The 13,097-nt window shown below is 39.4% G+C and overlaps 1 protein-coding gene across 1 annotated transcript in view; it reads left to right on the top strand.

Annotated features, from left to right (window-relative positions):
• LOC124162119 (heat shock protein 75 kDa, mitochondrial) overlaps positions 1-13,097 on the top strand; it is a 426,004-nt gene that overhangs the window by 207,696 nt on the left and 205,211 nt on the right. The window contains exon 4 of the mRNA XM_046538526.1: positions 5,746-5,898. Coding sequence (XP_046394482.1) covers positions 5,746-5,898 — 153 coding nt within the window. The remainder of the gene's footprint in view (positions 1-5,745; positions 5,899-13,097) is intronic.

Genomic DNA, 13,097 nt, shown 5'->3' with positions numbered 1-13,097 from the left:
AAAAAAATTGGATACTGAAGGTTATTAAGAATACCGGTGGTTTTCATCGTCATTCCTCTCGCCCGTATTGCCAAGTGGATTGCGGTTTTCCTCATGAGAAGAACTTTCTCTTCCCGTTTTGAAGCAATTCTCTCTTTTTTAATTAACTTTTTTTGCGCTGGAGAGAGATGAACTATAAGCTCATATAATGGTCCTCTCGCCTGCCTTTCAAATCTTGTTTGTGCGGAATATAGGAGCACGCATCAGAGGAGTGCCATTTAATCCCCGGTTTATTTTTCTTCCGCGTCACAGGGCGCACCTGGGCTCGCACCATATCCCACGTCTCTCATGCCATCATTTGAGAATTTTCCCACGCTCAGTTTTCGCATTCCCCCGTCCATTCATTTTTATGCCTATACGAGTTAGACACAATCTATTTCGGGTTTATTAGAAACTACAGTGTACAGATACTAGATGCATTCTCCTCCAGCTGCGGAATATAATTGTACGTCCATTACTCTAAGAATGGGCTTGGTCTTTTATTTACTTTCAAATGTGAAAAAGTTTAAAAAACAAAGATAACTGTTTTCAGCCTGACGAAAACTGGGCGGCATTAACACTTCCGCTGATAAGTTGGTGACATCACGGGCAGTGACATCACGGCAAAATTAGCAGAGCCAGAACGCACTTTCTTTACTTTTTTTAGAAGTGAAATATTACTCTGATTGTTTTTGTTACAAGTAATTATTTACATTTTATTACAAATGTTTTTGTTTTGGTTACGAATGTATGTACTAGAAATTTTGAGACACCAAAATTGATAAAAGTGTTATTTGACTATTGTCTTTCGTTAACCAGTGCCGGACACGACACCACTGATCAGGGGTCAAACCGATCTTGTGACTGCTGCCCAATTGCTCCTCGGCCCTAAGCATGTGCCTCTCGTCACGACTTTTTATTTACTTTTAAATGTGAAAACATTTAAAAAAACAAAGACAACTGTTTTCAGCCTGACGAAAACTCGGCGGCATTAACCCTTACGCAGATAAGTTGGTGACATCACGGCAAAATTAGCAAAGCCGGAATTCACTTATCTTAGCTTTTTTTAGCAGTGAAATATTACTCTGATTGTTTTTATTACAAGGGGGATATAAAAGGGTATAGCCCTACTACGGGGGAGCATTGGGACGCCCTTGGACGTCCAATTTACTCTAGATAGAATGGTAATTTTTGTTCGGACCCGCAATACTTCTGGGACATAACCCATACTTAGCCCCCTCCCCCTTTGTCCCTATCCGGGATTCGCTACTACCTCTCGTGTTTCGCTGTTTTTACTCTCTTTTGAGTGATTCCCTCGAATAATTTTGAAGATAATACTCAAGTCGATCTGTATATGTGTGATTCAGGCTTAAGTCTATCTTGAGAAAAGTCTCTGGATCATCCTTGTCATAGGTCCTCCCTTTCCCTGGACACGTCAAATCCCGTTTCGCTCGTGGTACCTATCGTCGCCTTAGTGACGGCACGAGATTCTTCCATTCCTCTCCTATGCCTACCCTGGAGGCGTCGTTGGGCTTATAAAATCGCGGCGGCACCGTACGGCTTCCCCTTTTTTCCTTCCCGTTCCTCCCCATCCTGGGGTGCAGGATGCAAAAGTCTCGGACTTGAATACCAGGCAACAGGAGTGTACCCTCGAGTGATCATGGCATGATCTCGATTCACCTGAGTGCGACCTAGCATTTATATAAGTAATTCATAATTTTGAGGGAAAATCTATATCCTAAACTTATATCTATTAGGAAAATATCCCTCTTATTTTGTTATTGTGAAAGTATCATTTAAGAGCAAAATGGATGCAATGTTGGTGGCATCAAAAATTGCATGTCATTTGTTTAATATCCTTAGTATTGCGGAGTAATAGATGGCGTTTTCTGTTCTTTCCTCAATAAAGTTTTAGTGGCGTGCTCACAATTAATTGAGTTGGTTAATTTCTTTTGGTACATTACGCATCCGAAATTCCGTGCCATTAATCTGCTAATTGAAGCCGTCATATTTAATCGTTTCCGTCGGACCTGTAAATGCGGCTCTAAGAGTTCTTCGTGTCACCCCGAAAGTTCTCTCTTCTTAATTACTCAAGTACTCTAAGTCTAGCACGTAGCTTGCGAGGCTCTAGCAGCGTATGAGCGTATCAGGATAATGCTGGTGTGTTGTATCCGTGCCAAAAAGCAGGAGGACTTTTAACTCATCCTCACGAGGTAATTAATACCCTAACTGATTATGGCTACTCACCTTGTGAAATTATAAAGGCCGAGGCATATTGCTTTCACCGTGAAACTAGGTTCCTATGCCCCGGTCGGTTAAGCTATTGCATAGTTTTTGTGGAAAAGGTCCCTTTAGTTTTACTTTTTTACATATTTTCTGTTCCTGGCGAGGATCACGTGAACCTCTATTAAGTTAATATGCAGAGGAAAATGGAATAATCATAGCGAATCAACTCCGACGTTAATAGCACGCTCTCAAGCGAGAGGTTTCCTATTTGAGCAAAAAATTGTTCGCTTAACAAGGCTGAATTGTTACCTAATCCTTCACGGCAACTCAATAGAAGGATAATGTCGACTCAAATATGTCACAATTACGTGAGAAATGAGTAAATAATAATGGATCGTGAAGAGGCGTGGTTGTATATCTAGTGAAATGCGAGGTAAACGGGGTAAAACATGGGTGTTGTTTGAAAGGGCCGGGATACCCTCGCGTGCGCCATCATCACGACATACTCGGGCCCTTAGCACTCACTCCTGCCTCACGCTACGGCCCGAAATTCAAAAACGCGGTTAGCATACTCTGCAGAAATACGTTTGTCCACCGTTTTTCCAATCCTATTGCTGTGTTGTAAGCCCATTCGACGCTATATATTGTTGACTATACGTGCTAGGCTTACATTGATTGGGCATTATTGTGTGCCGAAAAAACTCATATTTTTATTTCGAAGTTGTAATAGCGCGAATTTTGTTGCGAATCATGTAGACTAAACCCCAGAAAAAATAACAAAATTTGTCGACATCTTCAGGTCGTGCACAGGTCCCAACATATTAATAAAAACTTCATTTTTGCGATCATGTCATAGGCCTATCTTTTTTCAGGTACTGTTTTTGTATAGCATTGTGGTGATAGGGCGACCGGGTGTTGTTAATTTATTCTTACCATAGTAAAACGCAATAATCCCATGTTAAAATAATAAAGTACTCGAGCTATTACGTTATAAAGCGTATGTTAAAGGCATAAAAAAGAAATAGTAAAAATGTGAAATTTTCCATATTTTGTCAAATTTTATGCCGTATACGCGATTCGAAGATATCAGCTAATCTTCACAAAATTAAAAAAGAATGTTTTAACACCCTATTTGAAGGCGTCACAAACTATTAAGGCCGTTTTACACGAGGCACGGAATTGCGCAGGTTAGAACTGCATTAATTTCTAAAATGGCGTGGAAAATCGCGAATGCATGAACGAAATTAGAACGGGCTAATTTGCCTTTTCACGTCCACGCATTCTCGCATGTGTTCTAGCAATTCACCGCTTTCCACGACGCAATTTTGACTGCACCTTCGTACACACGCCAGATTGTGCAAGTACGTGCCCCGTGTAAAACGGCCTTTACATTACGCAAACATGTGGTTCAAAAATTGAAAAAAAAAGCAATAGCAAAAATGAAGTTTTTTCATATTTTGTCAAACTTAAGGACCTCTGCGCGACCGGAAGGTGTCAACCGATTTGGATATTTTCTCTTATGTGTTGTCTATATAATTCTTAAATTTTCCTCGCTATTACAACTTCGAAGTACAAAATGAGTTTACATCTTTCAGAGCGACTCGGAGAACGTCACCTGAGAAGCTCACTGTATTTTCTAGTCCGACAGAAACGATATAATTAGAGAAATATATTTCCGAAGTGATGAGTAAAGGTCCACACCTTATTTATATCAAGTTTACACCGTTTTCAAAGGTTATACATTCGTCATTTTCAAGAGCTGTCTTGAAACAGAGACAACTATTGAAAATGACGTTTGTAGAATGTTGAAACCGGTTAAGAAAAGGTAATAGGTATGGGAAATTACTACGGTTGTTTCTATCTTTATAACCATGAATTTCCTCAAGTTAACTTGTGAGCACTGAGCAATCAATCGCATAAGTAAAGGAATTCATTTTTACCACGAACAATAAAAGTACAATAATAAACGCCAGGTGGAACTCTATAGTCAAATCACATCAACGCGCAACTTTTTTTGTGAAAGTTTAATTTTTTTAACAATCCCCGCCATCTGCCTATTTAGGAGACAGCATGATGTTGGTGTAGATTTTGCCCCTATAGACAGTTGTCTAGAGAAAAATATGTGAATACCTCGAGGAAATTATCTAATTCTTAGAGCGGTCCCATTGGGAACATTAAATTCCAGGTTTTGCTAGTGTTAGCGTACTCCGCCCTATTGGTGGATCGAGATTCGCCCTTCCCAATTCCCTTCGTTGTGCCTATCATGTCGTTTCCCCATAATATAAATACCACACACATTCTAGCCTATTCAGTAGACGCAGAGAGAAAAGTTTGGAAGACTTATATCCTTGCTACTAGAGTGTAACCCCTCGGGGTCGAAAGGTATTCCACTCCACATTTTGTTGATTGTTGCGTGGTCAATTTGGAATGCGTAAATCAATATTCAATTCAAAAAATTAAAAGATAATCGCTGTAATTTATTGTCAAAAACTGCGCCAGTACTATCGAACGCTGAAACCTTTCCTTAGCTATGATTCGTCTGTGAAAAATTTGAGTGGCAGGGAATGAGTGGTCTCCCCAGCAGATGTATCGCGGGTTGTCCCCATACTAGGGGAATTATTTCGGGGACGAAAACCTCCGAATCTCCCCCTCTTAACCTCCCCGGAGCATGCGCCTGAGAACGTGAGAATTTGAAAATTTAACAATGTGTAAAATCGTTTCAGGCGTGATTTGGTGGAAGTTTGATATATCCAGTGGATATTATCCACGATAAAATCTCAAATGGTAATTTCCACACTTTAATTCAAAACTCAACTAACGACCATGATTTTAACATATTAACCTTGAAAGCTACGTTATATGTTGTAACCATGATGACATAATGGTTTTTTACAATTGTTTCTCCAGTTTCCGTATGATATTACTCACATGAAAAATGGCATATTAGTTCAACACAATGGTTTTCGCCTGTGATTTTGCAGTTGTATTATACGTTACGTACAGATGGCGAGAATTCTCGTATTTTTTTCGCGAATGTTCCGGACGGATGTCCAAGATCCTCGTCATTTCGGGCCGTTAACTGAACTTAACTTAATTATGAAGCATACTGTACGTATTTGGTTATACGTTTACAGTTGTTATTCGTCACTTATTATGGTTTATCGTAATGTTTGATTAGTTAAGTTATATTTTAAATTAAATCGAAACTTGAAGCATTTACGTGGTGGAAGGGCTCCATATTAATGATGTAAAACACTTTGTTACTTCCACAAAAATCAATTTTGTGGAAGTAACAAAGTGTTTTTCATTATTAATATTATATTTTAAACACTAGATTTTTAACCATGCCAAACCAAAGGCACTTCGCCCAAATTGGCACACATTTTCAATCTGAGCATCCCTATCCAGATACGTCCTTCGTCTATATTTAAATACACTGGTGTGCAACGTGTTAAAGATGTTTATAATTACTCATAAAATACTTCTGTTTCTTTTTTTCAGGTCTTTATCCGGGAACTCATATCGAATGCAAGTGATGCGCTGGAGAAACAGCGGTACGATTGGCTGACTGCAGACCCGTCAGGGGGAAGTCAGCAGCGAGCGCTAGAAATCCACATTGCCACGGACAAGATCAATCGGCAGTTCACCATCCAGGTAATTCGATTATTGATCAATCATTGTCCTAGTCTGGCAATGTTTACTTAGAGAGTCGTTGCAGAATCGGATCCGATGTCTCTTATAAAATTACCAATCTGAAAAGGTTAAAAATTTAGGCGTTATTCTGAATAAAACACTGACTTGGGACGAACACATAGCATGCATCTCTAATAAGGTAATTAAATCTTTGCACCAGTTAAAATGCTTCCGTAACCTAATGCCAATACCATTGAGACTCAAACTAGCGAATGCTTTGTTGATTCCTCATATTGATTACTGTTCTTTGGTGATGTCGAACATTAATAAATGTCAGATATCTAAATTACAGAAAATGCAAAATTGTATCTTGCGTTATGTGTGTAACATTGGATATCATGAGCATGTCACTCCATATTATAAGGAACTAAAAATTTTAAAAATTGAAAAAAGAAGAAAATTTCAAATGGGTCTCTTTATGTATAAACTTTTAAAAACTGAAACTCCTTGTTACATTTTCCAGCCTTTCATAGATAACTTTATGAAAAAACAAGGTTTACAAGAAATAAAAATAAATTAATTTTACCTATTCATAAAACAACCATGTACCAAAATTCATTTTTTATTAATGCATGTCATGTATGGAATTCGATTCCTCAAGAGTTAAAAAATATCTCAACATTCAATAATTTCAAAATGTCTTTGTTTTCTTTTTATTTTTATGATACCTGAATTATATAAGCGTCCGCAACTTGCAATTTATGGGTTTGTATGTTTTTTGTATGGTTTTTGATTTTGTTTCATGTTTTTGGAAATCTGTATAAAGGTGGTTGTTTGAGTTGGTTGGTTGAGTGTGTCTCATGATTTCTTCTTTATTTTTATGTTAACCTTCTCAGTCTGAGTGTTTATGATTATGTATTTATTTAGGCTCCAAAGGAAAGGATTCCTAGAGCCAATAAAGTTTATTTATTATTATCAATCCACAGCATACTACGGGATTATTCCTTGCGAAGTTGTCTAGTTTTTTTAGGTAACTTTCTCTGGTTTCATGAAACCATCTCGTAAAACACCACATATTTTAAACGATAATTTGAATTCATGGGCCCGTTAGTAAATAATTTCGAAGATAGAACTATTTTTGTGACCGTTATTTTACTACCACGTGCCACGTCAACGTGATTTTTGGTAACTTTAAAGGATTTTATATAAAAGAATTTCCCGGTTAATCTTAATATATTTTCTGATCTATATTTTTGTTTCTTTGAATGTTGCGGCACAATTTTTCTTAAGTGGTAGGATGATTTAGTGGTATAACTAGGTGCAATATTCTACGAAAATAACTTCTAATTCGACCTGAGTTTGAATGTTACTCTATCTACATCGGTGACTTGATTTTTGATATCGCAAAAGTTATTTTTGTTGAAAATTGCGCCGCGTTATACAAGTTTGGACAAATTCTACTACATTTCGTTTGAATACTTCCTGGAATCCCCGACAGAATCGGATTTTATTAATCGAGATAGACCGCTACGAAGTAGATTGCAAAAATTCTAAAAATTTTCAATTTTATTGAGCAATCACTCATTTGAAAATGAAGCCATAGTTTTGAAAAGGCATGTAAGACTTTCTTTTTGCGAATCGAAGTTTTTTCTCCAAATACTTTTTAGAACTTCTCTCAACATCCGTTTAATCAAAAATCGTCTGATGTTGATGGCTTAAGCGTAATGGGCAAAAATGTTATCGCATCGATCATACAGTTCAATTATGTCTTCTCAAGGACACATCGGAGTAATCATTCCAGGTATTCGTATTTAAGAAGGTTGCATCGCGTCTGCGAAACTCATTACAAATGATTTTCTTATGCTTTGTAGAAAGAAGTTGTACTTTTGCAGATGATATGCACTCAAGTTTAAAGCGAAATTAGGGTACTAAAATAGTATGTGGGCTTATATGTCGAAAATTCTTCTAGTTTGAAGTGCAAAATGTTTGGTGCGACCATCGTCCCATTTTAATTCAAGTACCCTCTTTTCATTTTGAAACTGTGGCATATTTTTCTAATAGGTGAAAGCATCGAATGTTGCCATTGTTTAATTTTTATTTTCATCCTTTCCGTTTTTTGTGATTTAATGTTATGTCACACGTTATGTTAAGAATTACATACGTCAGAAGCCAGGCTAGAATTTGCTCTTTAAGGTGCGCACTTTATTTTTTGAAACACATATGAGGAAAAAATAAAAAATCAAAGGCCTTAATCCGTTAAAATATACCTTGGTCTGCCCTACTCGGGATGATGTACTTACACTCATCCAGGTATTAATTCGGATAATCGAATAGAAATGCGGAGCATGAATTAAATTCACATTTACTTCAGTCGTCCACCCGCCTTCACAACTCACTACCGTTCATTCAGCATCCAATTCATTGTTGGAGAGACTTCTGACGTCCGTCTCTTGCTAATAGTGAAGATGATTCCAGTATCCGCCCACCTACCTTCCGTGGCGTTTAAATGTGAAGATCAAATTGCGGCCGGGAATTTTGTTTAGGACCTTTGATATCTGCGTGGGCCGACTCCTTCCCTTGCCATCTAACCCCTCCACGCAACTTCCTTCCCACAGCTGTTCTTTCTATAGGGCATCACGTCAATACGTAAACTACTATATCGTTGCTGGCATCTCGTAACCGACATCTCATAACTGAATGGATCGTAATCACGACATATCGTAACCGCGACCATTGATAAGCAGACAATTCGTAACTACTTCCCAAACGCGTCAGTTTGTATGAAGGCGTTGCATTTGATGAGAAAAATGTCAAATTGTTACCGTAGATCCTTTGACAAATCGAAGTAATATTTCGTGAAAAATCCTCTTCCCATTGGGAACGGGGAGTTCTTTTGAAGTATCAAACTCCTAACGCAGTTTTTGCTTGAGACTTCCGCGGCGCGGGGTTGCTGCTCTCTCCGTTGTTTCCGGGTTAGCTATGTCAAGTTATTTTCAAGATGGCGTTTCGTAACCTATGCAGGCCACATTTTCAGATCAGGTATTAGTGATAGTCTTAGACCTGTGTGAGGTTTTCTTCATGGCTTCCGGATTATCTGCGTCAAGTTGTTTTTAAAATGACGTTTCGTGGCCTATGCTGGCCACAATTTCAGACTCACACCTGATCTGCCACGATATAATATTGCACTTCCTAAATGTGTTGGTGCGTATCGAATGTAAACTTTGAATGTGCCATGGAAAAGTTCTCTTACAAACTTTTTATATATGCATGGAATTTTGCAAGTAATCAGGAGAAAGTACGTGATTGATCATAGTGCAGCACTTGCCATGTTATCACACGTTTTATTTTGCGTAGATGATTGCTTAAGACAAAAGAATAACCCTTATGGGGTCCACGTAAGGTCCATAAGAACCTACATTTGGAGTATGCTCCTATACGGAAGTGAGGCATGGACAATGACCGCAGCGGAGAAAGCAAGGATAGAGGCCTTTGAAATGTGGTGCTACAGAAGAATGATGAAGATCAAATGGATCAACCGAGTTAGTAACGAGGAAGTCCTAAGAAGAGTAGGAGAGAAGAGAAGCCTTATGAAAACCTTAACAAGAAGACGGAACAACCATAAAGGCCACATCTTGAGACATGATGGCCTGATGAAGACAATCGTCGAGGGACAAGTGGAAGGCAAGAACGGAAAAGGAAGACCTCGAGCAAAATATATGGAACAAGTAAAGAAGGATGTGAAAGAGAAGAAATATGTAGGTGTGAAAAGATTAGCTGATAGGAGAACTGAGTGGAGAGCTGCGTCAAACCAATCCTAGGATTGTTGACCAGTGGTGATGATGATGGGGTCTACGGGGAAATAATAAGTCAATACAATTTACCGATGACAATGCAGTCACAGCCTGGAGTAAGAGGGATTTGAAGGAGGCTTAAATGTAAGGAAAACATTAAAAGGGTGAGAGACCAGCAGTAAGACAATAAAAAGAAAATAAAGATATCTATCTTTGGGGCTGCCAATATCTGCATAGTATATATTAGCAGCCCCAAAGAATGTATTCGATGTAATGTCTGGTTCTTTCCCGGCGAACAATAGTAGTGAATATTTCTCGGGTCTTGCACCGGGTAAGGTCCACCATATCTCCTCCCAACCTTTCGATAAGCAACTCGCCCATCGTCTTCAGGGATTTAGGAATCCAATCACGTTTGGATTCCTGAATGACGGTGAAGACGATGGGCGAGTTACTTGTCGAAACGTTGGAAGAAGATATTGATGGCTAAGTTCTAATAACACGTATCTCAAAATTTAACCGGTCTGAGTTGATAGTGTTAATAAAGAATAAAATTCAAGCAAAAAACAACTCTTTGTTTGCAAATGAATGCTTCTTTTTTTAGTTTTACGTATTTTTACTTTTTATTTTCAATTAAAAATATATGCAACTAAAAAAAGTAAATAGTTTTTTTGCTCTCCTGATAAGTTACTATTTTTGAGATACGTGTTGTTAGAATTTAGCCATCGATATGGAGGACCTTGCCCGGTGCAAGACCCGAGAAATATTCACTACTTGAACGTATTCGATATTTCCTTTCGAGAATCGATTCGCATCTCCGCATTAAGGAAGTTCACTGCACTGATACGTGATTGGCGCCGAAATGGCGTTAAAACGTGAGCATCTTGCAGTTCCCGTCCACCCATATCAGCCACGCACCGTCCCTCAGCCACGCACACTCCCCTCCCCCTCTTCCCCCCACCACTCTGAAGCCATTCTTCCCCCTTACGGCGCCCCCTTCCGCCTTGCAATCGAGCGTTGTTTTACGGACGGCTCCGGGTGTAGAATTAATTCTGCGGCCGGTCGATAATCTTCTAATCTCTCATCGCGAGCCCTGCATTCCTCCCCAACATTCTCCCCTCTCTCTCTCTCTCTCTCTCTCGGGCCAGCGACGCTATTACCCTGCCCCTCGGCGCAGTGCAACGCGGCGGCGGCGGAGGCGACACTCCTAACCCTTCCTCCGCCCCCCCCCTTTGAATCGCAGCCACCGGTGCTCATTTTCAAGGGCATTATCTCCCGCTCTCACTGCTCCCACCCTTTGTCTACTGCTAGACAGTGATCCATTATCGTTTGCCTAGTTGGCGCGCTCGTGCTTGTGTGTGTGTGTGTGTACCCTTTCGCGCCGTTCGCTTCCATGCAGGTAATTAGCAAAAACTGGTTAATTAGTGGTTGTAAACTCAGGAGAAAACTGACCCACTTCACCGAATATCTCCCGCGGAAGTAACTCGTGTGCTCTTTCGTGCTCGTGAGAACTGCTCTCCGGCGATTGCTCTTTTGAACTGCTCTTTTGCGACTGCTCATGAAAATTGTTCTCCCATTATGGTCAGAACCTATCATCCCCTTCATACTCTCTCCATCTATAACTGTTCCTCCTTTGTCTCCAACTAGACTTTGATCCATTATCATTTGCTTCGTAGGTTCGCTTATTCATGCTTTTTCAGTTAAGCATCCTTTCTCGCCATTCGCTTCCATGCAGGTAATTAGCCAAAATCGGTTAATTAGTGGTTGTAATCTCTGGAGGAAATTGACCCATTTAACCGGATATATCCCGCGGAAGTAACTCATGTGATATTTTGTGCCAATGAGAACTTTTCTCTTTTGAGAGCAGTTCTTTTAGGGAAATACTCTTTTGCGACTGCTCAGGAACATTGTTCTCATATTATAGTTCTTTCATCACTTATGAATGTACTTACGCACTCTTTCGCTCAGTTCACTTCGAGACGGGTAATCAAAATACAGATTGGTAAATTAGCGGATTTAAACGCGGAAGAGTGACTATTTGTACTGAATATTTGTTGCTCGGATCACTGTTTTAATGAGTAAAAGAGTTCTCTTTTATACCTGAGAACTATTCTAATGCTAGAGTAGCCATTTTAGGAACGTGCTGGATACCTGAGTACTGTTGATACCCTGACCTGGTCTCAATTTCATGTTCATTATTCCCCACTCTCTCCGTTCCCCTTTTTTGGTTGGTAGACAGTGACACATCATCGGTTGTCCAGTAGGCGTACACTTGTGTGTCTCTGTTCTCTTTGAGCCGTTCTATTCCATTCTGAACATTTGCAAACACTGGTTCTTTATTGGTTTTAAACTCAGAAGACTAACCCTCTTCATTTAATATCTGTGGCTAAAATAGTTGTGATAAATGAATGAAAAGAAGTAAATGTTTTTTAGTGTTCTTGGGAACATTTCCGTAGTGACAATGAGAACTGTTTAATTGTGAGAACAGTCCTTCAGCGACCGCTCGAAATAATGTGATTCTGCTGATTTGCGTAACTAAGCTAAATTTTATGTTTATTATTCTTCGCTTTCTGCTGCGTATTCCCAGAGCTACACACTGCGGATGCGTATAGTCAAAGGCCTATTCGTTCGCCCTTTCGCCAATCCCTCGCAGCTAGACAGTGATCCATTATCGTTCACCTAGTTGGCGCATTCGTGCGTGTGTGTGTGTGCTCGCTCGCGCTACTCTCTTCCGTGCAGGTAATTAACAAAAACTGATTAATTAGTGATTCCGAACCCGAGAAACTGATCCAACTCACCGAATATCCTTCGCACTATCAACTAGCTCGCGTGACGTGAGGAACTGTTCTCCTGTTTCCGTTGGAAGTGTTTTGTTTCTGGAATCGTCCATGGCGACCGCTCAGGATAATTGATCGCTGTCAATGTGTAGAACTGATTTCAATTTCATGGTTGTTATTCTTCCCTTTATGCTCCGCCCTTTTACTATCTATCTGTAGTTATTCAGCGATTGGGCTCATTTAGTAGAGTATTACCTCCCACCTCTACCTCTACCCCTTTCACTATAGCTAGACCGTGATTGTTTGGCTATTAGTGTCCGTAATACAGCTGTATATTTCTTTTCGCGATATTTCATTGCGTGCCAGGTAGGCTATTATAAAATTCTAGTTAAATATGGTTTCAAACTCATAAAAAGCCAATTTTTTTTACAAATTTCCAGCGAAACCAATATTTGCTGTCTGAGCTCCTCGGACAACACTGTGTGTAAATTCGATAGTCTGTTGCGTTAGCAGTTTTTCTCCTTTTGATGTATTCCACTCATATAACTTAACGGGTGAATTGAGCCGTTGAAATAATGAGACGTGCTTAAGTATTCATTATTAGTAATAATTCAAACAGCTCTAGTAATTTTCAAACTTTTTGTGGAAAATTCTA

This window comes from Ischnura elegans, chromosome 7 (genome assembly GCF_921293095.1).
Source record: "Ischnura elegans chromosome 7, ioIscEleg1.1, whole genome shotgun sequence".
Lineage (NCBI taxonomy): Eukaryota > Metazoa > Arthropoda > Insecta > Odonata > Coenagrionidae > Ischnura > Ischnura elegans.
This window is presented reverse-complemented; position numbering and strand designations above follow the sequence as displayed.